The sequence below is a fragment of the Cygnus olor genome, chromosome 2 (assembly GCF_009769625.2).
Source record: "Cygnus olor isolate bCygOlo1 chromosome 2, bCygOlo1.pri.v2, whole genome shotgun sequence".
Classification (NCBI taxonomy): Eukaryota; Metazoa; Chordata; class Aves; order Anseriformes; family Anatidae; genus Cygnus; species Cygnus olor.
The window spans coordinates 21552952-21580012 of NC_049170.1; the positions used below are offsets into that span (position 1 = coordinate 21552952).

The 27061-nt window shown below is 36.1% G+C and overlaps 1 protein-coding gene across 2 annotated transcripts in view; it reads right to left on the bottom strand.

The window, feature by feature from the left end:
• Positions 1 to 1742: 1742 nt before the first annotated feature.
• The window catches only part of LOC121064332 (macrophage mannose receptor 1-like), a 34878-nt gene continuing 9559 nt past the window's right edge, over positions 1743 to 27061 (bottom strand). The window contains exons 6-29 of one of the 2 annotated variants that reach the window (XM_040545612.1): positions 26839 to 27021; positions 26111 to 26268; positions 25622 to 25732; positions 23927 to 24042; positions 23348 to 23496; positions 21020 to 21219; positions 20578 to 20705; positions 19722 to 19809; positions 19014 to 19149; positions 17868 to 17906; positions 17605 to 17768; positions 16422 to 16489; positions 15841 to 15941; positions 15044 to 15186; positions 13787 to 13892; positions 12780 to 12976; positions 10761 to 10863; positions 9859 to 10091; positions 8508 to 8673; positions 6722 to 6874; positions 5319 to 5435; positions 4900 to 5064; positions 3648 to 3683; positions 1743 to 3304 (exon numbers count right to left, since the gene is read on the bottom strand). In XM_040545612.1, the coding sequence (XP_040401546.1) occupies positions 3102 to 3304; positions 3648 to 3683; positions 4900 to 5064; positions 5319 to 5435; positions 6722 to 6874; positions 8508 to 8673; positions 9859 to 10091; positions 10761 to 10863; positions 12780 to 12976; positions 13787 to 13892; positions 15044 to 15186; positions 15841 to 15941; positions 16422 to 16489; positions 17605 to 17768; positions 17868 to 17906; positions 19014 to 19149; positions 19722 to 19809; positions 20578 to 20705; positions 21020 to 21219; positions 23348 to 23496; positions 23927 to 24042; positions 25622 to 25732; positions 26111 to 26268; positions 26839 to 27021 (3263 nt within the window). In that variant the 3' untranslated portion in view covers positions 1743 to 3101. The remainder of the gene's footprint in view (positions 3305 to 3647; positions 3684 to 4899; positions 5065 to 5318; positions 5436 to 6721; positions 6875 to 8507; positions 8674 to 9858; positions 10092 to 10760; positions 10864 to 12779; positions 12977 to 13786; positions 13893 to 15043; positions 15187 to 15840; positions 15942 to 16421; positions 16490 to 17604; positions 17769 to 17867; positions 17907 to 19013; positions 19150 to 19721; positions 19810 to 20577; positions 20706 to 21019; positions 21220 to 23347; positions 23497 to 23926; positions 24043 to 25621; positions 25733 to 26110; positions 26269 to 26838; positions 27022 to 27061) is intronic. The other variant, XM_040545613.1, reaches the window with a different exon arrangement.

Sequence of the window (27061 nt, forward strand, 5' to 3'; positions counted from 1 at the left end):
GTGGTGAAGTGTCTTATGTTCCCCACTCTGAAGCTAATTTAACTGAGACATTCGTAATAAGCAGTATTTTTCTTATCCCAAGATCTGAACTGACAGTGTTTTTTAGTATACAGGTCTTTTTGACAAGAAACATGCAGACATCTGACTTGGACACAAGCAGTAGGATAAAGCATTGACAGAGGTAAGAGTCTCCTCTGCCCTGTGCAACCCAGCCCCCTTCTGTGTCTGAGCCCTGGATGAAGTGCATGGCCAATACAACATTCATCTCCAATAACCAGTCTGAAAAACAAGTGTAGAGGAGTCAGAGGGCTTGGGCACAAAGATCTCTGTCCAGTGGCTTGTCTCATTTGATTGAATGACCTTTTTCTTTGCTATAATGATGCTGTCCCACACTGCAATAAATGGGTAAGGATGGCAGTGCCTGCTTCACATGAGCAGGTCTGGGGCAGGGCTTTGGCCTTCCTCTCAGTCCCTTACGCAGGTATGGGTACTGCTGCACTAGTTCACTCTGCAGTGTTTTCACTGCTGTTCTCACCAGGGTGCTTTCTGTCTTTCCCTTTTCTGTAAGTCAGGGACCAGCCTTTGCAGTTTCTTGGTTTCTTGCAGAGGTATCAGCAACATACATTATGCCTAGCCCCATGATCATGTCCATTTCTTGTTCAGACATGATGCTGAACTGAACTACAAAATATCTGTACATAAAAATGTATAAAAATCTATATCAAAAGATATTCATGTGAATACACAGATAGCTGGCATAAGCAGAGCAGCATGTCTATCAAGCTCTTCTTTCTTCCCACGTGGTGGTGATACCAGCCAGACTCCTTCCCTGGAGCTCCCAGGCTGTGCTGAATTTGATCACCAGAACACCACTACTATGAGCTCCTAATTTTCACAGGTACAGACCATAAAACCTGCAAATAACTTAAAAAAAAATAAATAGAGCCCTATATTATACATTTCTTAAAAACGCTTTCTTTCTTTTGAGAAAGATAATTTAAATTATGGGGCTCATTGAGATGGACATATATACTGTAAGACCCAGCAGCCTGTATTGTTTTTAAGTATAAAACAGGAAAAGCACTTTCCCTATTTGCTCATCCAAAAAGGCAAGTGTAACTGTATTCCCAGATTGCTGTAGCACATACCAGGAAACAATTTAATCTTCAGTCATCTAAATGGGAAGCAGGTGGTGTTTTTCTCATTCCAGTTTTATCCAAAGTTCTCTGAGCTGTTTCCTATTTCCTCCTGAGAACAGCAGTGAGTTGGTATTATGGGATTTGCTGTAGTAATTTAGGGAGTTTGTTATTATTTTTTTAAGGGTTTTTATCTCAGAGTTTTACAAAGTGTTCAAAGGGTTTTAATTGTAAAATTTACTTTTTATTTACTGCATTTTTATCTTTACTTTAAATAGCCTATAGTTTTAGTGGTTGTGGTGGCAGTTTTTTTATCATGTCTCTTGGTTAAGTAATGTCATGCAGACGTACCAGAAAGGGAAGAGTCATACAGTCTTGAGCTGTCCTTCAATATCTGTGGTTGGAAAGACCCCTTTACAAACTTAGCCGAAGCTGTAGAGTAACGTGTGTCCATCCAGCAAAGGAGTGCAGGGGAAAAAATGAAAGCTGAGAAGGAAACAAGTTAGCAGGGGCACCCCATGTTTTAAGACTACTCATGATAAAACAACTTAAGGAAGTATTCCTGATGGAGCTTGCTAACAAGTTGCTAACAAGTTGCTAACAATAATATTATTACTTAGGGGACTTTATTGTTTACTGGCTATCTAGAGAAAAGGTAAATAGTAGAGGTAATAAAATGTGTTCTCAAGCCAATCAGACATAGGCACGTATGTCCTGGTGTAGAAACCTATTCCACATATACAACTTATTCTCTTTAAAAGAGAGCCTTCATTGCATCATCTTTTTGTCAGTCAGAGACTTTAAGCATAAGAAATCCTGACAACAGCTCTTACAGATGGGCCTAGGAGAGCATCTGTTTCCCCTTATAGATACTTGGTAGAAGCTCCTGTGCTCTAGCCCTCTTCCACCAGACACTTCTTTGCTGATGCTGCTAGTGCCAGTTGTCCCCCAAAGCTAGGAGCAAGATGTTTCCATATCTCAGCAGAAATGTTGCATGTCTTAAAATACGATATAATAGACTGCCCCTGAGGAAAATGCTGCTATTGTGTACAGTTGAAGAAACTCTGAATCTTGTAGAGCACATTATCAAATGATATTACAACAAAAATTTAAGAATTTAGTTTCAAGAAATACACAAGTTATTTTATTTCTCTAAACTGGAGAGTTATGTAATGCAGTATAAGATAGCCATTTATTATACATTCTTAGATTTAAAAAGATGCATCTCCATTGCATACTGCAAGCATCATTACCAAAATAATACTCAACAGATAGAATCATCTAATATTGTATTTTTGTTATTAATTTGAACCAGCTGGAAAAATGCTTATATTTACAGAAAGCTGCAAAAATGCAAGGCTGTAGAAAATGTCATAATTGTTCTCAAAGTTCAGACTAGAATTAGGAATACAGGAGCCTTTTCAATTATTTTCCATATATATATTTATTTTCTGGTAACAAACTAATATTGAATTCATCGAGGCGGGTATTATAGTGGGTTTTACATGAATGAAAAAATAGTATCATAAACTGAAGCTGCAAGTCTGAAATGAGCAGTTTCTCATCATATCTGAAGCAATACAGCAGGAAAATATCACGTAAAGATACAAGTAATGATTTCCTCTGTATACAAAAAGGAGAAACGAGTTAAAGAAAGCAATTTCATATATTAAACATCAGTCAGAGTTTTGCCCTGACACCTTTGGAGCCAGCTTTTTAACCATGCTCATTTACGTGAAAAATGTATTTGTACTCCCGCTTAAAGAAACAGCAGAAACTCTAACACTTTGGCGGGCATTTTGGAGGGAATGTATATATGTGTGAGCGTGTTTAAATAAATCCATGAATTTTATATCTGTGATGGGAGAAGATTATTATTTGGGTAGGAAAATGCAAAGTTGCCCTAAGATTCCACTGGGAGTTGCACAGATTGCTTTTAGTTAGTTGGGACATATGGGTATTTTGTCAGACTACGTCGGTATGTGCATCTTTTTGTTGGATATCCACAGTTGCTTCTGATCCACTCAGTCTGGTTAAAATATATAGTTGGTTTTGTCTTTTCTTCCTCAGGTAGAAATAAACTATAATTCCAGCTACAACTATAGAAAGGGCTAGTACAACAAGCAGCCATATAATGCCAGTGGAAAGTGCTTTCACCGTTTTCTCTCCTGTAAGTGGATGAAATGGAATCAACACCTTTGATTTTAAGAGATTTCAGAATCCAGCAAAAAAAAATAGATTTATTTAACTAAAAGTCAGAAGAATGCAATAAGCATGTAGAATTTCCCTTCAACAAGTTGTTGTTACCGACAAAACTGAATAAAATATAATTAAACAAGTCTAATCATAAAACAGTTTAATTCAGAATCTCTTGTATTTCCTGTACCGAGATACAGATGAAGTTTATGAACTTTTTATTTTTAAATACTCTCAAAAACAATATTTAGAAACTATATTTTCTTGTTATATTTGAGTTTCTCCTTAGTTCTACTTAAAAGGAAGTCTACTTACCTGTGTTTTCTGGTGACATCTCTGTCTTTTCAGGAGCTTTTGGAAAGAAAAGAAAATGTTTATTCTGAATGCTTTAGAAAAAAGTGAGGCAATTTAAAATTTCCAAGTCTGGATGCTCCTGAGAATTCCCCCTAAATCCACCTGCTTTCCCAGGGCAATGGAGCTAAGCATGTGTAACCTCTAATACAATGCTCTGCTATTTCTTCTAAGAGCATCTGACCTCCTCAGTCAAGATACCCAACAAGAAATGAAATTATCAGTTTTCTGTTACTTCCAAAAGTGTTTTCAAATATGTTTGTTTCCAAGAAACTGCACGTGAGATCTATATTAAATTTTAGGTGTTTTCTGGAACAAGAAACATTTCCTGAATGAAGGTGTTATAAGTTAGAAATGTATCATGAGGATCTTTACATAAGCTGAAAAGGATCTGTGAGTTTAGTTTCTTCTGTTGGAAACAACCACTCCTTGTGGATTTGGTTCCCATTGCAATTGTACTTCCTAAATGTATCAAGTAAGGGAAAGATGAATAGAAATATGTAGTTTACCAAACAAAATGTTCATGTTCTCGAACACTTTCATTTAGTCTCTTTAGGTAATCAAACCCTTGAATTTTCTTGCAGGTGATCATTTTGGTATCAAGATATTATTAGCATTTTATTAAACATGATTATTAACCTGATAAGTGTCACATATAATTCTACCATGTGATAAGTGCCACAAGAAGGTATTTTATCATAGTCCTCTAATCATCAGTTCAAACGATAGTAATGAAAGTAAGCGCCAAATCTGGCATTTATTATCAGACAGAGTTTTTGTTGCACTCATCAGAACAAGATTTTTCTGAGAATATGGTCAGTTGAAATGAAACAAAACTCGCTGCTTTTGAACTTAGACTACATGATAATTAATGGAAAATTCTAAGGAAAACTGTCTTTTTATTAAAAATGAGTGGTCTCCCTCCATTCTTTTGGCTAAACATAGATACCTGAGGTACACATGAGAGTAGCACAGGGCTGATGGTGATTTTATAGGACTTGCAGGAGCTGCAGCCTTGTGAGGAGGCAGTCAGATGCCACATGGGATATTCAGCTGTTCGTGAGGCCTCAGTATTTGACGGCTGAATGCTGCTATTGTAGTTTATTGTTTTTGCACATAAAGCTGTAATATTTTACATTTTTACATGTTCTACAATATACAATTTAAATATATTATGAGACATTAATAGCCACAGTGTATTAGAAATGTTACTTACTTTTTGCTTTTTTACAGATATATCCTTTTCTGAAAGAACACACATTGCTTTTCCAGTGCCCAGTCAATGCACAGACTTCTCCACAGTCTTTATACCTTTTGTTTACAGGCTCTCCCGTTTGCCAGTTGACAAAATCCACTGCAGACTTTGTCCATACCCATTGTCCTGATGTTTAAAATGAGCATATACATATAAAACAATGTTTTAGACAGAACAGGTTTTGATAGGTAGAACAAAAAATTATAGTATGAATAGATTAAATGTTTCAGTTACAGTTCTAAGTGTATGTAAACATGCTTTGAAATAAACATATATTTGATATATATTTATATTTTCAAATACACAAGTTTGCTTTCTTAATATAGTCATAGTCATTTTGTATGAAATGATAACATATGATTAAATATTGAAGATACTACCTATGTCATTTTTCTTTAGCCCTATCCAAAAGTTCGGAGATTTTCCATGAAGTATCTTAATGGTGTCTGCCAGAAAGTTTGCTTCAGTATAGTCTCCTACTGATACCAAATCAGCAACTGAAAAGTATTAACAAAAAACATCACAATGTCTCATTTTCTTGCAGCTTAAGTCAAAAACTCTTAAAAGATATTACTGATTCTTGCACATAATGTTCAATAGTCTTCTTATGGTTATTGTATCCCTATAATTGTATTTTGAGCAGGACTCTGAACTGTGTGGATGCCAGTCAGTATGAAGAGAAGAATTTTTGTTTAGCCTTTAGGTAATTTAGAGAAGACAAATTGCTCTCCTACAACACTTTTGGACAGGTCCAACCACACCACAAAACTGCAGGTAGGCTGAAAGTGATACATATGATGTTGTCAGCACCATGCATCCTGCTGTCACACTACAGCTGTCACCTGCCAGTGACTGGGCAGCATTTTAGCAGCACTGTGCTATTAGAATTGTGAAGATGTCCAGAAGTTAAGTTATACTTGTCATATATCCTAACAGCACAAAGCTGTGTTGTAGTCATCAGAAAATAATCACCTTCCTGGCCTGCCCCAGGTAGTGTGTAGGCAAAAGCATAGGAATCTAGAATATGGACCAACATCCAACTACGATCTTTTATTCTGGTTATCAGGGTACTTGCAATTAAAAGAATATCACTCAGAAATACATTGTTGATATATGGGATGTTTCCTGTTCTTACTCACACTGAAATGTATTCTGTTTCACAGTAATTCTCAGTTAACAGTGAAATCAGAGATGTGGAGTAAAGTGTCATCTCTCCTCTAATCTACATCTCTTCTCCCCAGATCACAGATAGCAGTGGGGACTCTTCCAGAGAAGGAGCTGAACAACTGAATGTGTTTTACTGGTTCATGGAAGCCAAGTGACTCTTCTATCTCATTTGTTGTTCAGCCAGTCAAATCCAATTAATAAACTGTGGCCTGGAAATAACGAGGAAAACTTTCCTAGTTTGTATCCTAGTTCACTCTGTGTGTGGATTCTCTCTTGTTTAGGGAAAGGGAAGATAACTGCAGTCTGTGCCTTCGTGGGATATTAAGAGTTTCTCTCTACCCAATCACTGATTCTCATAAAACTAGTAGGGATTTCTTTTCTTTTTTTTTTTTTTTTTTGATATTAATATCTCATCTGGTAATAGAGATCTCAAAGATGCCTCTATATCTGACAAAGTTTAGTTCTGTTGCGAGACAACATAAATATAGTTTTCTCAGAAAAGCAGGCTAAAAGCATTGTTTGAAGTTTTAAAGTAATCTAAGACTTTCTTAGCAATGTCACCCATTACTTCACCTATTTCATTGCATCTTCAATCTTTCTAAAATACAATACTCACCTAGTCGCATGCATTCCTGATGAGCTTGAGACCAGCTTTTTTTCCTGGTGGCCTCAAAGTAATAGCAGTGACTGTGGAAAGGTACCCAGGATTTGTGTCCTTTTGATTCAGGGCATTTTCCAGGAAGCTGAGGGGGCTCAGTTGGAGCCATTACTGGTAAGAGATCAGGTAGTTGGAATCCAACAATTTTATAAAATTTGTTTTTCCCATTATACAAGTATATGTGTAATGTATACATGTATATGTATATGTATATGTATACAAGTAATATACAATTATACATAACTAAAAAGATTACATTAAGTTTGTCATCAGAGAAGAAATGAAGCATGTTGGGTTCATATGGCTTTGTTTGTGAACATATTTTATTTCATATTTATTAATCAAGGTGATTAGGAAGATGCACTAGTCTATAAGAAATATGGATTCTCTCATGATAATTTTTATAGTGACAGTAATCAATATAATATCCATCTGGTTTTCTGGCATATATATTTGCCTAATTAGTTAAAACTGCTATTTTTAAAATGGCTTTTGATACTTCGGTCTCATTTTTTGACAGCATCAAAACCTTATAACAGAAACTATGATTATGAAAGAAAGAAAGTGTTGATATGACTTAACATGGCTTGCAGGATTTTTCATTAAACTGCATCCTGAATAAGTTCCATAGTGACTGATATAATAGGAAGATTTTGGATGAGAAGATAAATGCAGATGGAATGAAAATTAAATGTTCTGCCAAATTACATTTTCTTCCTGTGAGTCTTCCACAGTCTATTTCTTTCCCCATTAAGGAACATTCAGCTCTCAAATTAGATTTCCACAATATTGAAGTAGACAGAGATATTATATATCAACTCTGATGATTTTTGTCAAATTACAGCTTCTTGGGATGTAATTTGGCATGTAATTTTAATGTTTCTAATGGCTCAAGATCTTTCATAGTATTAAAGAAAACATAAGAATACTTAGATGAATTGTGAAATCATATTTATACTAACTTCCACAGAAATTTTGGGTGTTTGTACTTGAAAGTTCCTCAAAGGTTTATTTAATTCATCCTTGTGCTAACAGGTGACAAGAAGTTGATATATAATACCATCATTTCTAGCAGGTGTTTGTCATGGCTGTTCTTAACAACCTCTAGTGATGGAGACTCCCTGATCTGTTTTTATTTTGTGTTATGTGTATTTTTGTCCTGTGTTAAAGGTTTTTGTACTGTTAAAATCTGAAGGCTTTCCTTCCTGTCTGTTTCCTTTAAGTCTGTCACTCCTTTTCCTACTCATATCAGACATAGGGAATAATTTAATTCCATTTCTTTAGGGCTCATTTTCAATAATTAAAATTGATTATCTGGTTGAATTAATTATTCCCAACAATTAATTATATCTGGTTTCTCTTAGTCTTTTGTTCCTTAGTCTTTTGCACAAGCCCAGTTATAATCTTTCCTTATAATTCTTGTTTCCAAGTCATCTGAAAACCCTACTTTCAAACTTTTCTGTATCCTAAACTGGATACAGAATTTCATGAAGGACTTTTCCTAGACTGAATAGTTAAGAAATCATTGAGTATTCAATCCTCACTTTCTTAAAATTTTGGTAATGATTAGTATGGGTTGATTTACTTCGGGAAAGAATTCCAGACAATCTTTAGATCTAGTTAGTTAGCTGCTTATGTCTTCCTATAAACTAGTGCAAAACAAATATTTTTTGCAGTGGTTAATTATATTAGCACAGTTGATAAATCTCCACACCCTATAGTTAAAACATATAAAATTGCTTACCATTTGATTTTTTACAGACAGAAAAGAATTTTTCTCTGCACGAAGCTGTCTTCCAGGTTCCATCAGTATCTAGGTAGACACATGCTAATGCCTGTTTTGGTTCTCCACTGGACCACTTGCTGTAAACTAATCTCCATCTGTCAGTCCATTGATACGTGCCCTTTGTCTGGAAGTAAAATCCATGTCATAATTTCAAGGTTGCTGATGGTGACATATCCACTACACAAGATCCTCAGAGGACTGTCATGTAACCAGCATGTAATCATATGCTTACTATTGCCACCTTTTTGTGCTTGTAAATGCTAATTGCAAGAAGATGTGCAGGGTCTGTTATACACAAATATGAACACAAACAAATTTTCTTTCTGCCCTCCAAAAAGTATCTAACATTAATTCAGAACAATTTTTCAAGTTTGGGGAAATGGAAGTGAATAAAAATGGGACGTGAGTAAAGGCATAAATTAGTTTTATGTTCTGTTTACCACCGTCATGTTGGTACCACCATGAAAAGGCCTGGATGGTGTGGGTGGAAGTGTTCTTAATAAGCAGTGATGATCACCATTGCTTTGGTTGTAGTTATCGTGACTGTGATTCATGGGGAAGAGTGTAGCATGTCAAAAAAAACACCTACCATCCAAATGTTCACCTCCCCTGTCATAGTCTATATGTCTCAAAGATGGAAAAGTTTGATGTTCTCTTTTTTTCCCATAATATTCTAAATTTTTCATGGGAGCAATTACACCATGAAAAAATGTATCCATTGCTTAATATGTGCAGTTATATCATATAGACTAAAGATGCCCTTAATTAATTTTTGCCTTTGATTCTGTCCAGAATTGTATTTTTCTATTGCGACTAGAAATAATGCTACTTTAGGAGAATTATTTGTGAACATATATACACATATCAAAACCATTCCTTCACAGATCTCTCATATGCAACCAGAGATATTATGTCACTAATGACTCAGGTAAATAAACACATGAGAAGAGGGCAGGATGTACTCATGCATGTTGTTCCTGGTATATCTTTTAGATTAAAATAAACTGATAATGTTGGAGTTTTCACTATTTATCATCAAGATCCTCTAAATGACTACAAACCATACAAAGCATTGTTAAATACTGGCTTGCAGGAGTATTGCCTTGTGCTAAAACACTTAAAGAGTTCTTAGTTTGTTAAAATCTCCACTGTATGTCCTTTTTGGTGAATGCCAGCGTAGATGGGTACTGCACTGATACGCTGCTTTGAGCAGTATAGTGGCAGAAATTCCTATAGTTTTCAAGATGAAAGCATACAGTAAGACCAGCCCCCGTGTCAGCTTGACTATCTGTATTACATGCGTTCTTACCACGTTGCTGTTAAGACCAATCCACAGAGGCTCTCCATATTCCTGTGCAATTAAGAACATCAGTGACTGGCTATATGCATCTAAAATGCTAGCAAGTTCTGAGGCATTGTTATTGCAGGATTTTTGTGCTTCCTCCCAATTCATTCTAGAATGAGTGACAGAATAGCTAGTGCCATCTGAATGGTCAAAAGCAAAGTCCAACACTGTTGCTGAAGACTTAAAGAGTTTAGGGTCTGGAGGAATAAAGGAGAAGAAAAACAAAACACAAGAACAGTTATATCTGGAGAACATATATTTGACTTGAGCAACTGAATAACAATATTATTTATGAACCTATTAGAAAATTGCTAATTTGAATAGAACACCTTCTCATTAATTCTTTGTAAGTAACAGATAACTTCAAAACAGCGATGAGATTTCTGGACAAAAGAAATACATTTTCAGCTTCTGGGAACTTGGTACTGTTGTAAATTCTCACAATTTTACACAGCAGAGGTAACTTCATACCATGAGTCAAAAATAGCCCACCTACTCTGCTTTTTCAAAATACTCTTTGTGACTTAGCATCTTCATGACTGTCAGTTTTATTTGGATAAATGTAAAATTTACTTACCACTTACATATCTGTAGATTATTATTAAATTGTGTAATTATGTTTATGGTTTTTAGCTATTTAATTGCACTATTTAAAATAAGAGCGTTTTGCTTTCCTAACTTCTGATTTGCTTTCCTAAATTCCCTTTTCCACAACATTGCTAAGTAGCACTGAGGTGCAAGAGGGGCTCTTGTTTTATTGATATTTTACCTAAAAACAAACAAACTGTAACATAAAACATGCTAAATAAGAAAAGTAATTTTAATCTTTGTGATATAAAGCCCAAGTTTAGTGATACAGAACTCACCACTATTCTTCTGGCATATATACCCACTGGATTTATAACATGGCTCATCACTCCATTTTCCTGTATCATCAGGAGGACCTCTCTTCAGAGCACCACAATCATACTGTTGGAGAAAGGGGAGGAGTATGAGCATACATTGATATCAGAAGTTATAAAACAAAGTACTCTAACCCCGTGAAGTTTCATCCTTTTTTTCTCTTTGAATTCTGACATTGTGGGTTTTTTATTACAGCTCTGGAAACACCCTCCTTTTTTCCCTTTCTCTCCTTTCTGGCCTCCTCTGTGGTGGCCAGTTCCACCTTGGTACTGTCTTGCAAATCTTTTCAACCAGCTTGTTCATATAATCATTTTCAAGAAGACATATTTGAAAGATGCTGTTATTTTCAAGAACTTTGTCACACTTTCTGTCTCAATGAGCAGCTCTAATATTTTTAATAAAAATGAAAAAATAAAATAAAAATGGAGGCCATGATTTGTATTTGGCTTGCAAAGCCAAATAGTGGTTATTTTTACAGATGTATCTAATTGATGATCCTTGACATAGAGAGAGTTATCATCTGCTTTAATTCTTAATTCTTTAATTCTTTAATATCTCTTTTATTTATAGCAGATCAGGTGCTGAGTGCTTTAGAAGCTGGAACTTCAAATTAGTTACAAACTGCAACAGCCTGCTATGCTGCCATATAAAAAGTTTAGGAATGCCTGATTTAGTGGGTTTTGTGGTCTTACTCTGAAGAAGATTAGGTAGAAGAAAAGAAGCCAATCATGAAACAGTAGAGAAGATGGGCAATTGCTTTTTAAGCTTGAGCAACTTTTTCAATAATATTTCATTCCTTTGGAAATCATAGAATGAAAGAATAACCTAAGTTGGAAGGGACACAAAAGGAGTCCAACTCTTGGCTCTACACAGGACCACTCCAAAATCAGACCATATGTCCAAACACTTCTTGAACTCCAGCAAGCTTGGTGCCATGACCGCTTCCCTGGGGAGCCTGTTCCAGGCTCTTTCAGGATTCTCTGAAGGAGATAACATGTTCAAGCTGAAGAAGAGGATTAGAATGTAACTTCATGTATTCTGTTTGTTGTTGGTGGTGGTGTTTGGTTGGTTTGTTTATTTGTGTGTGTGTGTTTTTTTCTGGATGTTTCCCAGGAGCATTATTAGAGCTGTAGTGAAGTTTAGTCAATGTATTGTGCTATAACCTATTGTCTTTCTGAACACCTTTGACTAGAACATAATGGGCAGGAGCAGAATTAATTGGCTGAGGTGCAGATTTAGCTGCTTCTCTAGATGTATTATTTCTGACTTCTCTGCAGGAGTGAATAACAAAATGAAGGATGGTTGGACAGCAAGTAGGATAGTGACATAGAAAGTGAAAGGTAAGTTTTGAAAGGAAGGTATAGAAATAAATGTGGTTCAAATATGTACAAGGCTATTTTGTTTACAACATTATGGGGTTTGATTTCAGTGGTAGCAGTGAAGAGGCTTTGATTGCTTTAGAAAGTTGTTGATACCTATTACCTAGGTAATACTTGCTTTAGAAAGTTGTTGATACCTAAAAATAGTTGATACCTATTAACCCTTCACAATTCAGTTACAATTTTGAATATGAAAGGAATAGAAAAAAAAATTGAAGTCTTGCATGCTCTCCTTTTTCAAACATGATTTAACTTATCAAACGTGAAAATGGTTCTAACATGCTAACTTCTAAAATTTGAATTCTACATTTACTTTTTCTCCAAAATGAACAGAAAATTACTATGGAAAAGAAAACTATCTGTCATTCCGTCTCAGAATACTTACAAATTTTTGGCAATCTTGCAGCAATATCTTTTTCTCTTGTGCTCTGAGTTAGCTCGTAGACTCCAACATTAAAACACTGTATTCCTAATCCCAGTTTAAAGATAAACATACAATTTGGAGAAAAGGCTGAGGCAAAGTCTGAAGCAACATGAGATGTTTACTTGAAGTGATATTGCTCTCCAGATTTAACTTCATGGTAAACTCTGAGTGATATTTACCTGTAACCGATTGTGGCCATCTTCTGGACGTAGGCTGTCAAACAAAATGGGTTCTACAAGTTTTGGAGAACCTGGAGCCCAGTTTGTATAGGAGACAGTACTTCCATCAGCCCAAACAAAGTTGAGTTCACTGAGTACATCATTCAAGCCAATCCAGGGATCATAAAAAACATCCTTCAAATGGTAAGTGAGAAACGCTGGAAAAAAAAAAAAATAGAAAAAAGGTGAACATGTCATGTCCCCAGTCAAGACATCAGCTCATAAACAAATCTTTAAGTATTTTGTTTGTTTTGTTGAAGTCTTTTAAATGCATTTAAATTAGCATTTGATCAGAAATGTACCCAATTTGATTAAGTCAAATTTATTATGTCAAGATTATACTAGTCCTTTGCCCATGTAAAGTCTCAAAGAGTGAAAGTATTTGGAACTATAAAGCAAGATCAGAAAGACGTAAGATACAAAAAGCTGCCTGACCACCATTTTGTCTAATGAGTTCACTTATTTCAGCCCTCAGGATGAGCTGACTGACTGACAGAACTGCAAATGGAAGCCCAGAAACGCAGTTAAGGTGAAAAAGTGCCCTCATTTGACATTGTACTGCTGAATTAATTTGCAGAATTTAGGCAGTCATTTCAGAGAGGTATAATAAAGTATCCCTTTCTGTTTCTGGCAAAAGCAGACTGTGGGTTCCTTTCTTTTTCTCTGTGTCAAACCCTACAAGCACTATGTCTGGATCTTTTATTTTGTGGTAATTAATACCCTACAAATAATGTAAATCAGTTTGCATGGAATGGGAGGAAGCAACCTTTAGCATCACTGAAATTAAATAGATAGTTCTAGTTCTTCAAAAAAATGTTTTGTGCTGTGGCCATATAACCCATGTTAAGTATGTATATTATAAAATACTTATATTTACATGCTGTCTCTTTTTGCCATGTTCTTCTTTGCAGAAAATGACCAGTGTCTACAGAATAAATGCTATTACCTAAAGGGTCATTGTACTATACCTTGTACTTGTTCATTTGTTATGGTAGCCAGGTGTCCTCCAAGGCTGATACAAGCTCTACTTGCAGCATGCCAATATTGATAGGAAGAACCAAAGAATTTGTAACACTAAGGAAAAATAAGTTAGACCATCAGTGAGAGACATCAAAAGGAATTTAGGTTTGCATTACACCAGTTTAAGTAGAAATTAGCCCCATCAGAGCAGAAGAGAATTTTCTAGAGCTAGCAGGGACTCAGCTCTGTAACCAAGTCAAAACCATTCACAATTTTTAAATTTACTGTGTATCTTTCTGAAAGGAACTGTGAATGTCACAACAAAATTCAAAAAGAACTTTATAAAGTTTATAAACTATAAACTTTATAAACTATAGTTCACAGTAGGAGTTTGTAGAGCTTAATGTGTTAACTGACTCAGTTCTGGAGAAGCCCAGCCCAGGATTCCATGTGAAATCTTTGGAACTTCCTGAAAAATAGTTTTGGCCTATGGTGTTCTCATGTGTGTATTCAGCCTTTCCCATTTACTAGCTCTTTTATAAATGGAGATACATGATGGCTTCTTAAAAATGTATGTATAGCATGATTTCTTTAAAAGTGCATAGTCACATAGTCACCACACTACCAATACACATTCACCCTGGTATAGTTTTTTGGCAATTATGAGTGTGCCCCATGTGCCCTCTCCTCTCTGTGCAGTACCAGTAGCACTCTCAGAGAATGCCATACTCAGTTTGTGGAAGATAAGTCTGACAACTGTTATAAAAAACAAAAAACAAACAAAAAAACGTACTGCACTGGCATATGGGTGCTTTCAACACAATATTCTTTATGTTAGAAAATAGAACCCTTGCTTAGTAAGCTCATCAGAGTTTGTCCCTTTTGGGAAGAGGAAAGTATATTACATTGAAGCTAGCTTGGAAAAATCAGGAACTATTTCTGATTTGTCCCAGCTCAAATGACTGACTGTACACTACAATTGGTGCTTTCAGTTGAATTCAGTTGTGGGTTTTTGTTTGTTTGTTTGTTTGTTTAGTATATATTACGTAACAGTTTTCTAGTGTATCTCAGATTAATACTCTTCAAAAAAAAAAAAATCTATAATTATGATTTAATTTTGTAAGAATTAGGTAGCTGGTTAAATTCTTAATGTGACTTTGGATAATCACTGTCAAAAGATATTTGGGAGACAAAAGGCCCCTTGTGTAGCTTTAAGTATCTTCTCAAGGACAAATATGATTGCACTTAGATGCATGTTACGATACCTGATTTTTAAATAAAAGCCAATCTTCAGGACATCCTCCTGGAGGTAAAGTTACTGCTGGAGCAAGTGTTGCATTTAGAAAACTCCTATGCCTCTCACAGATAAAGCCATTTGAAAAACCACAATTGACATCATTCCACAAACCTGAAATCAGTTTAAATATAGATAATAAGACATTGATTCAAAGACAGAAATTTGTGGAAAACTGAACTGGCTTCCATGCTTGTAGCATTGAAGGCACTCTGCCTGGGAATGTAAGACTGTGTGCTTCAGCTAGACTCTATCTCCATCATTGCTTGCAAGAGGATTTTGATCCTGCTGTGACTGTAGGAGTAGTAGCCATAAGATATGGCTGACATGGCGACTCTGAGTGAACCCACAAACAGCCTTGTTATATTCAAACCTGATAGTGTAAAGTAACACTTTCACAGTGAAAGCACAACTAAATGTGAAACTCCATATGTCTGTTAGGTCCTTGCTTATATGTTCTATTCCTTTGCTAAATACTCCCTGATTATTTTTTTGAAAGAAAAATTTGCTATTGATTTGAATAGAATATACTGCTCGTACAGCTGAAAAATTAATGACCATTTTATCCTTGCATCCCCATCAACGTCAATCTCTTACGGCAAATGTTACCCCTGAACTAACCTCAGTTATAATGACTACACTTTATTATGTATATTTTCCCTCAGATTACTGGGAAACAATGGATTAAAGTTGACAAAATATACTTAGCAAACAGGGGAAGAATGATAACCATAAAAAATATATTTTTTTAAAAGTTGTGTAACTCACCACTTTTTTTATTTAAGACTACACAATTTTCTTGACGAAGAGCAAAGTTGGGCTCCTCTGCTTCCCAGGCTGCATAGTACACTGGGCTCCCATCCATCCAACTGAAAAAAAAAAATAAAAAAATCCACACAGTAGCTGTTGATCAGACAATGTTCATAGGCAGTTCAGGAAAAACAAAAACAAAAACAGACAAAAAAAACTATTACTATTTCTATATATGCTAAAAATATATATTTTAAAATATTTACAGCTGAGTCTGTCTGTAATTTGATTTTAAACTAGGATTAAAAGAATTTAGATTTAAAAAAAAATCCTGCATGCCAAATCCAAGAACGAAATTACCTTCATATTTAACAGATCTTATCTATGTATTTGTAGCATGGATATTCCTTATAAAAATGTCATTTAAACCAGTGATTTTACAAATTAGTTAAACCAAGGGGGAGCACACATTTCAATATGCAATATATATCTCCGAAACTGCTTTTAACTCCCTTGCAGGTGTCCCTGCAGAAGGAACTCTGGCAGGACAAAACTTCTGCTCTGCTTTTTATGAATCATGATGTAGCTTGATTACCTACCTAAACTGCTGATCAGCATTCCGAATTAATCCTATGAGATATGACTCCAATTTGCCATTTTTTAAGATCTAAATGCAAAAATGTACTTTTTGTTAGTGCTTTCTCTTACTTAGTTATCTGGTATTTAAAAGTGTATATTTTGTGCTATTGAAGCAAATAGATGAGTAAGTGTTTTATGAATGATCATGCCTAGTCACCAGAGAGGACTCCTGTTGAAATAAATATAATAAATCACATACTTCTGCTTTGTTGCTTTTACTGCTGATTCCCTAGTTTATGCTGCTGTACTGGTGGTATGATCAAAGCTTTCAAAGTGTGTTTGTGCTTTCAATTTTGAAAGACACATGGAAGACGAGAAAAAAAAAATAAACAGGATAAAATAATTTGGCACTTAGCAGTAAGTAAATGTACATTTTCCTGTACTTAGGCAGCTGTGTAATTCCTCAAGCTGTCTGTCCTCTACTCCTTTCATATCCTTTCCCACACATAATAAAAGAAAACATCTAATTACGTGACACAGAGAGGAGGTTGTGGGACTACTTTGGTATTAATAAACCAAACAGAGTTATGGCAGAAGTCTGAACCAATGTCTATGCTACCTGATTGTTAGCATGACCCTGCCATGGCCCACCATGTGCCCACCAGTATCATCTCAGGTAATGCTCTTGAAATACATAGGTGGTTATGATATGTTTTGCATCAAAATTAATTCATGAAGCTACAGATTCTTCTACAAGTCAGTTCCTGACCTGAAGGATAAATATTTCTTTGGTATGTAACCATCAGAACTACCCTGGCAGTAGCCTTAAATCTGCACTTAACACTGCACTTGAGAATACGGTATTCAGATGAGAAGTAACTATCCTGGCAAAAGGACAGTTTTGTCAACATCTGCCTGTTCATTGCTCCTTATACACATCTGGTCATGGGCAAAACCCTGTTTAGATTAGAATATATAAAAATATGCCCACCCTAACAAAAGGTAAATTTTTTTCTATTTATTTTCCTAAAGAGAAGCTCTGTTCTGTAGTGTAAAAGTTTTTTTTTCACTGCACATTGAAATCTACTGCAGATAAAATGTAGTAATATTATGCAACAAGCATGTCCTCCTGTACTTCACAAGCATATGCAGTAGGGTGCATATATGATGTATATGGTAAAATATAACTAAATTTCTCCTTACATATTTCCACAAAAATTTTCTTTGATTATTATCTCCAATAGTAGCAAGATCTCCATGATTGTTTCTGCAGAATGTTCTGGCTTTTTCCATAGAGCTACTTTCTGTGCTGAAGAAATACTGTTTGACCCCTTTTATAATCCATCCATCCTCTGTGACTTCATACACTGCAACACAGAAGAGGAGTCTCTGTATTCTGCACAGTCCTTACAAAAGTTGCTGTTGTTAGCACCCTTTGGATGCAAGGAAATGAAACAGAAGCTTACTGGCAGAAGGGCCCACAGGTTCTGGCTTTAAGGGTGTCCCTGTAACAAAATGGGAAAGAAATGAAGGTGTAAAATGTTTCCCAAATGTTGATCCGGTGTTAAGTGTTCAATTAGTGGAAATGATCTCAATGACATTCAAATTTCTATCAATACAGAATATATTTATTCAGTAACTTTGGTTCAAAGTAAGAAGGAATGTTTAGGATGTATTACAGCCCTACGTCTCTCTTGGTAGAATTTTGGTAAGTGCCTTTTGAAGGTTGACTAAACTTTCTTGTTTCTGAAATAAAACAAGTAAAAATACTTTACTTCAGTGTTGGTGTACTCTGCATAACAATAAAAGATTCTGTATAGATGCCGTCAAATTTGAGCAAGAAAATCAAACACTAAACAAATTTATCCTTCAAAATGGTTTGTTTTTGTTTGTTTGTTTTTGTTTTTGTTTTTGTTTTTACTATTCATAAGTTGGTGAAACATTTTTTTCAGTGACATTACTTTGTGGAGAATCACATTTGACTGAAAACCCATGAACCATTGAGAAATTACTTAAATGGAAAAATCAAATATAACACTGAATGGGACACTGGAGCAATGTATCTAAACATGCAAGGCCAGGAGCTACAAAAATGTAAAACAAATATCATTGTAATTTTTTTTTGCCACAGAAATTCATCATAGTTTTTGTGTTGCTGTATCTGCAATTGTTTTAAATGAAGTGTGTGACATATATGCCTGGGTAAAAAAACATCATGTCACCTTATAAAAATATTCTCTTGCTGGTTGTTTAAAAGATTTAAATGATAATAACTACATAAAATCTGCAAGTACAAGGAAATTCCCTCCAAGTAAAAGATCCAAGAAAAATACAGTTTAATGTTAAAACAAAGTTATAGTTATCAGTTGAAGCATTGCATTCTGAAAATATTGATATATTTTGGTCTATTTTTCCGTATGTAAAATCTCTGTGAAAACAACCGAATTTTCTACAAGCATGTAACTTGCAAAATTTCCTATTTTGATACAGCATGATGCAACTTAAATTCTTTTTCTAAGGTGAGCTTAGAGTAAACAATAGGAGTTGGACTCGATGATCCTTGTGGGTCCCTTCCAACTCAGGATATTCTATGATTCTATGAAATAGCCTACCTTTCTTTATTTCACAAATCCAGTCATGACTGTATTCACAGTGCATGTTAATCCATAACCTGAAAGACTCTTCATGGATTACTCCACAATGTTCAAATCCAGTTTTGTAAAAAGAAAGTTTTTCCGTATAATTCACCTACAATAGAAACACAGCTTTGATTTTTATTCTTATCTTACAGGTAAAAGAGCTGAACTCTGGAAGGAAAAAGAGGTAGCACCAATGTTTCAAACCACTCCTTACTTTCCTCATGTGGCTTCACATGAGTCCATGTGGGCTATTAAATCAATATAGCATTTTGTAAGAAAAAAAGAAAGTCTCTCATCTTACACAGCATTTAATAGACTCCAGCAGTCACATGAAACCTCTTTGCTGTGGTGTGGAATTGAATGAGGTTATAAATCAAACACAGGGGAAAGGAACATGGCAATACATCACCACAGACAAATAAAACCATTCTCATATATTTGTCACCTAGATAATTGTCTCTGTAACTAGTGCTCCATGTTAACACTGTTTTGATGGTTTTACCTCAGGGTTTATTGGTCTTTTTCTTTTCCAAACCGGTATGAAGAGTAATGACCGTGAGTTACCCAATGGTAAGGCAGCCATTTCTGGGAATTCTTATACAGCCTTCATCTGTGCCAGTAATATAAACAACTCCAACAGTGAAAAAGCCAGAAGAGAAACTGGAAATTCTGAGCACTCACCGGGGATCTGTCACTCCAGGAGTACCCACCATCAGGGTCCAAATGATGTAAACCTATCCAGAAAGGCCGAGATGATGGAGATTTTCTTCTAGAGTGTGAAAAAATATATTATGGAAGAAAAGGACACGTTAGCTGTGCTAAGTTTTGCAAGTTGCATGGGACAATAACTCACACTTACTGAAGGTTTTGAGGAGTAGTCAAAACTTTGAAACCAAGAGTATAAATGTATGTAATAGCCACAAGTATTGGCTGATAAGTACTCGGTCTGTAATGGTGAGGTAGGATAAGTGCTTCTGAGGATTTAAAGACTAAACTGTTGAATTACTAAAAGGAAATTATAGTTGAAATTTTAAAAAGAAAAAAAATGCTGTTGGTCAGCAAACTCTCATTAGCAAGTAAGTGCTTACCACTTAAAATTTTCCACTTTGCAAATGGCTTTGTTGAATATACAGCATATTGATTTTATTCATTGATGCTGCAATTATTGTGTTCTTTGAAGAATGAAATGTTTAGGTTTACTTGAAGTGACAATTTATTTTCAAAATGGTTTAATGAATAAACTTACAAATGAGTCTGAAGGAGAAACATTCAACTGATTTTTTTTTTCTGTTGGTTTTGTTTGTTGTTTCTTTTTTAATTTTAATAGTTTGTGGATTTTGATGAATTTTAGGAACTCCAAAGATGTCTTTGGAAATAGTACCTATACAATTTTTTTTCTCAGCTCTTTTTCTTATGGCTATGACTATAAACAGATATAGATTTTCATCTAATTATCTCATGAGCAACTCAAGAATTTATTTCTGTACAATATATTGTTACACCAAAATATCAATTATTAGATATTTATTTTACTCACATTATTAAGTTTTCTATCACTCTTTGCTCTTCTTCACTATTAATGGCAGCCAAGTCTCCTCCTATTTCTCTGCAAAAATCTCGGGCTTCAAACCATGTTTTCTTTTGGTTGTTTTCTCTAACAAAAAGCTGTAGATAAATTTTAGAGTAGAACATTATGTTTACAGTGTGTTAAAAATAAATCTGCTGACTGCCATGTATGACAAAAGTAGGGAAAACATTCAATTAAAAAGATCATATACAACATTAATCAAACAATATGCTACTTGGATAACCCTACTGATGCAGTGATACAGTGATCATTGCAGTGATTTCCATGAGTAGTCTGTGTAAAAGCTTACTACATTTGTACAATAATGTGCCATTCTCTGAAGTTCAGACTTTCTATGAATTTGGAACTCTTCTATCTCATGAGCAGGATTATTGGAAAAAGTAGTACTTACTCTGAAGCACGAATTAGTGCTATTGCTTGTATCCCAACCCAAGGGACATTTGGAATAAGAAACTCTTTCAGGAGCAAGAGGAAGAGCCATTTTTTCAGCTAGTTTTTTGCAGAGAAATTTTGCTTTTATTTCACAGTTCTGAACATCCCACAGTCCAGCTGCATTTCCAGTCCTTAGGGCAACACAACCTGCTTCATTCCCTTTGTGAGATATGAAAGAAAATTAAAATGTGTTTTAAAGTGCTTCCCCTGCCATTTTTACAGCTCATGCAATTCATTTACAAAAGTCTTTGAAATATTATATGTCGTGTCTGCTTTTTAAAGAAGAAACCAGCAAGCAGAGTCCTTCAACATCTTCACTGCCCCTTGAAAAGCTTTGTAGCCCAAGTGCATGAACACTCACTTGCCTAGCTTTTTCCTATGCCACTCACGGCAAGGATTTGGCAGCCTATTCCACCAAGGAGCACGTGTCCTTCTGAAATGCTGTCTCCATCACCTGATGAGTTTCATTCTCTGCTCTCAGAATCAGTGGAACAATAGCCTGTGACTCTCCACAAAGCAACTGTGGAGCTGCTATTAGTGTATTACTTTCAATCTTAATTTCTAAGATCACTGCATACACCTCAATGTTAAACTCCTAGCCTAAACAAACAGCTAAATTCCCTGCCTCTGTATTCCCCAAATGTGCACATACAGAGAACTCATCCCGCTTCCACTTGGGTGGAAGTTTTGGAGTGGAGAAAAGAGCAGGTAGACCTGAGAGAGTTAGCAGGTGTCCAAGGCTGCCACATCAACAGGGGAACAGGTATTAGCCATGTGTCAGGTATTATGAAAACAAGGAGAGCTTTTCAGGGACCCAGCAGGCAGGGAATTAGTTGCAAGTGAGAAAGTCCTTACATTGCTGGGTTCAGAGCCAGAGAAAAGCAATCTGCCTGCCAGCATGTGGGGAGCAGGGTGACATCTGGCTGCCAAGCTGTCCTGTCACATTCTTCATTTTCTGTATTAAAAATCCGTCCTTATAATGTAGATTAAATAAAGCTAATTGCAATGAAAAAGGAAAGGAAGGAAAGGAAGGGAAGGAAGGGAAGGAAGGGAAGGAAGGGAAGGAAGGGAAGGAAGGGAAGGGAAGGGAAGGAAGGAAGGAAGGAAGGAAGGAAGGAAGGAAGGAAGGAAGGAAGGAAGGAAGGAAGGAAGGAAGGAAGGAAGGAAGGAAGAAAGAAGGAAAGAAGGAAAGAAGGAAAGAAGGAAAGAAGGAAAGAAGGAAAGAAGGAAAGAAGGAAAGAAGGAAAGAAGGAAAGAAGGAAAGAAGGAAAGAAAGAAAGAAGGAAGGAAGGAAAGAAAGAAAGAAAGAAAGAAAGAAAGAAAGAAAGAAAGAAAGAAAGAACGAACCTATGCAACTAATCCTCTGGTGCTTAAAGTGCTTATTTAGAGGTGCTGTCAGAGCACCTCCAAGACCTGACTGCCTCCAGGTGCTGTCATAGCAGACTAAACTGATGTCACCAAGAAACAGCCCAGGAGAGTCCAGAAGCAAACCCAGAGCTGGAAATGACACTAGCTGAGACATATTTGTGATTATCCTACTGTAATTTATGACTCTTTATGTTGATTCAATTACTGAAATGTTTTCATTTGCTGCAGTAACTCAGACGGTTGTCTGGGATAACAGGAGGGAAGCCCTGAGATAGTCTCCTTTGACCAAAACTTTAAGGCATGACTACTGACTACTTGCAGTTGCAATTTCACCAGCCTTGCAGGCTGATTTCAGGGATGGCTAAGTGCAGCATCACAGGAAAAGGATTGGTCTTTGGGGAACAGTTACTGGCAAGACCAGACAAAGATCTCAGTCCTCAGTGCCTACTCTGTCTTTGCTGCTATTGAGGAGTGAAAAGGCAGTGGGAAGGGCAAAGGTGTACATCTACTTTGTGTAAGTCTCTTTTCCTTTACATTTTTCACACTGTGAAATAAAGCAACGCCTGAAGAAGGCCGTTGTGATGACCATATGTCACCAAGGCTCGGTGCCAAGGGAAAGATTTACAGCTCGATGCTGTCACATGGGGCACGGGAGCCAGCAAAATTGCAAGACTTCACGCCTTAATTTCCAAAAGCATATATATGTGACACACCCCAGGCATGATATCTTGGGGTCAGAGAGGAGCACTTGTGGACAGATCAATGAGGATGCAAAGGTACAAATATCTGCCTAACCATTACACCATTTCCTACATGACATTTGAAAGCTTGTAACTGCTGTGTCCCTCTTCTCCAGCACAGGACTTTAAGATCCTGCTTTTAAACACAAACTACAAAGACTGCACAAGAAAAAGAGTACCAGGCATTGCTGAGTTCCAGTTTGTGTAGAAAACGCCTTCACCAGTCACCCATTTGAAGATCCCTTGCTCTTCTGTGTCTGTGAGACCAATCCAGAAGTACTTCTCAGAGCTCAGACCAACGAAGCTGGTCAGGTAGGCTTGCTCATATCTGAAACGAGATGAGAAGTTAGATGGTGATGAAACTTAGTTATCCTATAGTTTGCCATTTCTCAGCATCCTAAACCACACGAGACTAGAATGAATGGAGTCCCCTTTAGGTTTCCTTTTTTGTGGAAATGCCTCACTTAAGTGGATACCAGAGGAACTAGCTTCAACAGTAGTCAAGGCTGTGATATACTGAAAAACTGCTCCACGCAGAGCAGAAGCAACTGTGATCTTTTCTTTGAGCACTGGAAAACATGAAGGAGTAATGAACATTTGGTTAGCAAAGATGTACTGTGTTTATTTAATATTTTTCTCCAGAAAAAAAGGTCATTCTTCTTTTATGGTTCCACATTTTTTTCCAAAACATTCTCAACTATTTTATAAAATGCCATAATTATTCCACCAGAAGTACAATGTTTAGATTCTTTTCATACCTGTCTGCTATACTTGTTAAATAACCACCACTCCTTTCACAGGTTTTCTTTGCTTCTGAAAATGTTAAAGGTGTATGTCCAACTAGATAGCAGTAAAAGCCATGCCTTTCCCAGCCCTGTCAAGAAGAACATGTGTAATACACTTGTAGATAAAGAGCATATGTGTTAGTACTTGAATTTCAATGTACACTCTTAAATCCACATATTTTTAATATAAACTAGTGCAATAACATATTCATTTGAAATCCAGTAGACATAATAATTAAGCTTTGTGAGCCTACAGAGAGAGATTTAATGCATATGATTCCCTCTCTTTCAACAACTAATAAATCATACATTTTAACTCAGAAAAGTCAGAGGCACGTAGAACGGGGAGCGTATTCAGATGTAGATGAATAAAACATTTCTTTGCTCAGAACCACCAAGAATAGTCTGTGTTATAGTGAGATACTGACTCAAATGTACTTATGTTTCTAGGCTAAAAGAACTGTAACTAGGCTAATTAATTGATTTAACCCATCAATTCACTTTAAAAGTCTAACTGAAGATATGGCATAAAAACTACCAATGATCAAAGGTCTGGAGCACTTCTCCTATGAACACAGATGAGGGAGTTAGGGGTGTTCAGCCTGGAGAAGAGAAGGCTCTGGGGAAACCTTATAGTGGCCTTCCAGTACACAAAGGGGGCCTACAGAAAAGCTGGAGAGGAAATGTTTGTCAGGGAGTGTAGTGATAGGACAAGGAGTAATGGCTTTAAACTAAAACAGGTGAGGTATAGATTAGATAGAAGGAACAAATTCTTGACTATGAGGGTGGTGAGGCAGTGGCACAGGCTGCCCAGAGAAGCTGTGGATGCCCCATCCCTGGAGGTGTTCAAGGCCAGGCTGGATGTGGCTTTGAGCAACCTGGTCTGGTGGGAGGTGTCCCTGCCCATGGTAGGGGGGTTGGAACTGCATGATCTTTAAGGTCCCTTCCAATCTAAACCATTCTGTGATTCCATACTGGGACAGAAAATATTCAAAATTACAGCTGAATTCCAGTTTCCCCTTCTTTACCAGCTCAAAGTATGCTTGCTGCACCCAAGAAAGCCAAGAAAGGTTAATATATATATATATATATATATGTGCTCAATATTTGATATCTGCCTAGTTCCAGTTAGCGCAATGAGCCTCAGCTGTGTTCCCTGTATAGGGCTGTGAGAAATGTTACTAATTATTGAGCACTAGTAAACAGGAAAGTAAACGGAAGAAATGAAGAGAAGAATAAAAGCAGTAGGATACAATAACTTGTTCTGAAAATAAATTCATTTATAAAAACAAATTGATTGTTTTGATTTTACTTCATTAGCAATTAGATTTGTCATCATCTTACATCACGTCACTGTTCAAAAATGGTTCCCAGTTTCTACTACATCTTAGATAACCACAGATGGTAGTGGAACAATATAACATATGCACAAAACCACAGTAATGGCTTTAGCCTTTTTCACAGACAGTTCTGAAAATAATGGGGATGACTCATATTAGCAACAACAAAATTAAAAATAACTTTACTGTAAGTAAGGGAATATATTGAAAATTATCACTCTTGATTTACAAACACACTTACTAGAGGAAAAAGATAATCTCAGTGTCAAGTGGACCTTGTGAAGACAATGGGTTTCTATTAACCAGTTTATTGATATTTTATTGTTACCTTCGGACAGGCAGGATCAGCCTTTAGGGTCCCAGAAACTCCCTGTAGTGGCTTTCTTTTGCAGATATAATGTAAATTCCTATCACAAGGACTGTCTGCCCAGTATCCATCCTAGGTGCAATTTGGGAAGAGGTGAAAATTAGCCAGGCAGGATCTGTTTCCTTTAGAAATTTTCTTGGTTATTTTTTTTACAATATTTCTTCAGTGGGAAAATAAAGTTCTGTGTTCTTTGAATGAATTCCCAGTATTCGTGCTTAAATGTGAGGTTATGTTAAATGTCATAAGCAGTCTGTTAAGGTTTGCTTGGTATATAATGTACACCCACAGTCAGATATGAGCATTTATCTAGTTATCTCTAATTTAATTTTAAATTTAATTTAGAACAACCATCCTTTGAGTGAATAAAGACATCATTCTCTAGTTCCTTGCATTCATACTAGAAACAAAAATCAAACAGTATAGTGCTGCAGAAAGGTGGGATCATTTTACCTCTCCTGCCATAACAACGCAATCTTCTTGTCCATTGATTGCATGGGTTGGTTCTCCAGGCAACCATTTGGTGTATGTTACAGGAGTCCCATCACTCCACTCAAAATACATGTGCGTGCTGAGGTCATTCAGGCCAATCCACAGCTCATCCGTAGCTTCTAAAAACAGAAATCCACCTGTATGAGACACCTGTTGTGACAGTCTATAGGAGCAAGATTTCTAGGAGATGAGCTGAAATTGTCATGTTTCAATACAAATTCATCTGGATTAAATGACAGGGAAGTTTATTTCAAGATCTCATTCACATTCTTCTTTCAAGAAGCTAAAAAGTGAGATACCAGCAGGAAATGAGATTCCTTAGCTTTATCGGTAAAAGCTGCTCCCTGTATCTGTAGCTACAAGGTGTCTGAGGCAGATGATCAGCCCAAACACTGTAGTCCAAATAGAGCTGGTTTTTCCTTAAAGTGATTTTATGCAGTCAAAAACAAAAGAAAATCAAACTGAAAACAATGAAAAATAAAACAGGGTGCTAAAGATTCCTCTCGTGTTTGCGGGGATTTTTGTGATTTTATTTATTTTTTTCTTTTTATTTATTTTTAGCTATATATCTGTATGTTTCCCTATAAATATTCATATAAAACAAATAAAAAACTTTTTTAAAATGCTGTAAAATTTAAAATAATATAATTTCCCATTTGTCATGAAAACCACCCTATAGAAATACTCACTGTAACCAAGCTGAGATAGTATGAAGCCATGCTCTTCAGGATTGTGAATACTGACCAGATTGCCATTGCTGTCATTGCAGGAAGTTAAGGCTTCTTTCCATACCCTGGGGTCTCTATGAACCACATAACAATGACCTGCATAGGGCAACCATCCTTCTGGGCATTTAACTGGCGGTGCATCCCCTCAAAATAAATACATATTTCAAGTTTTTAAATGATGCAA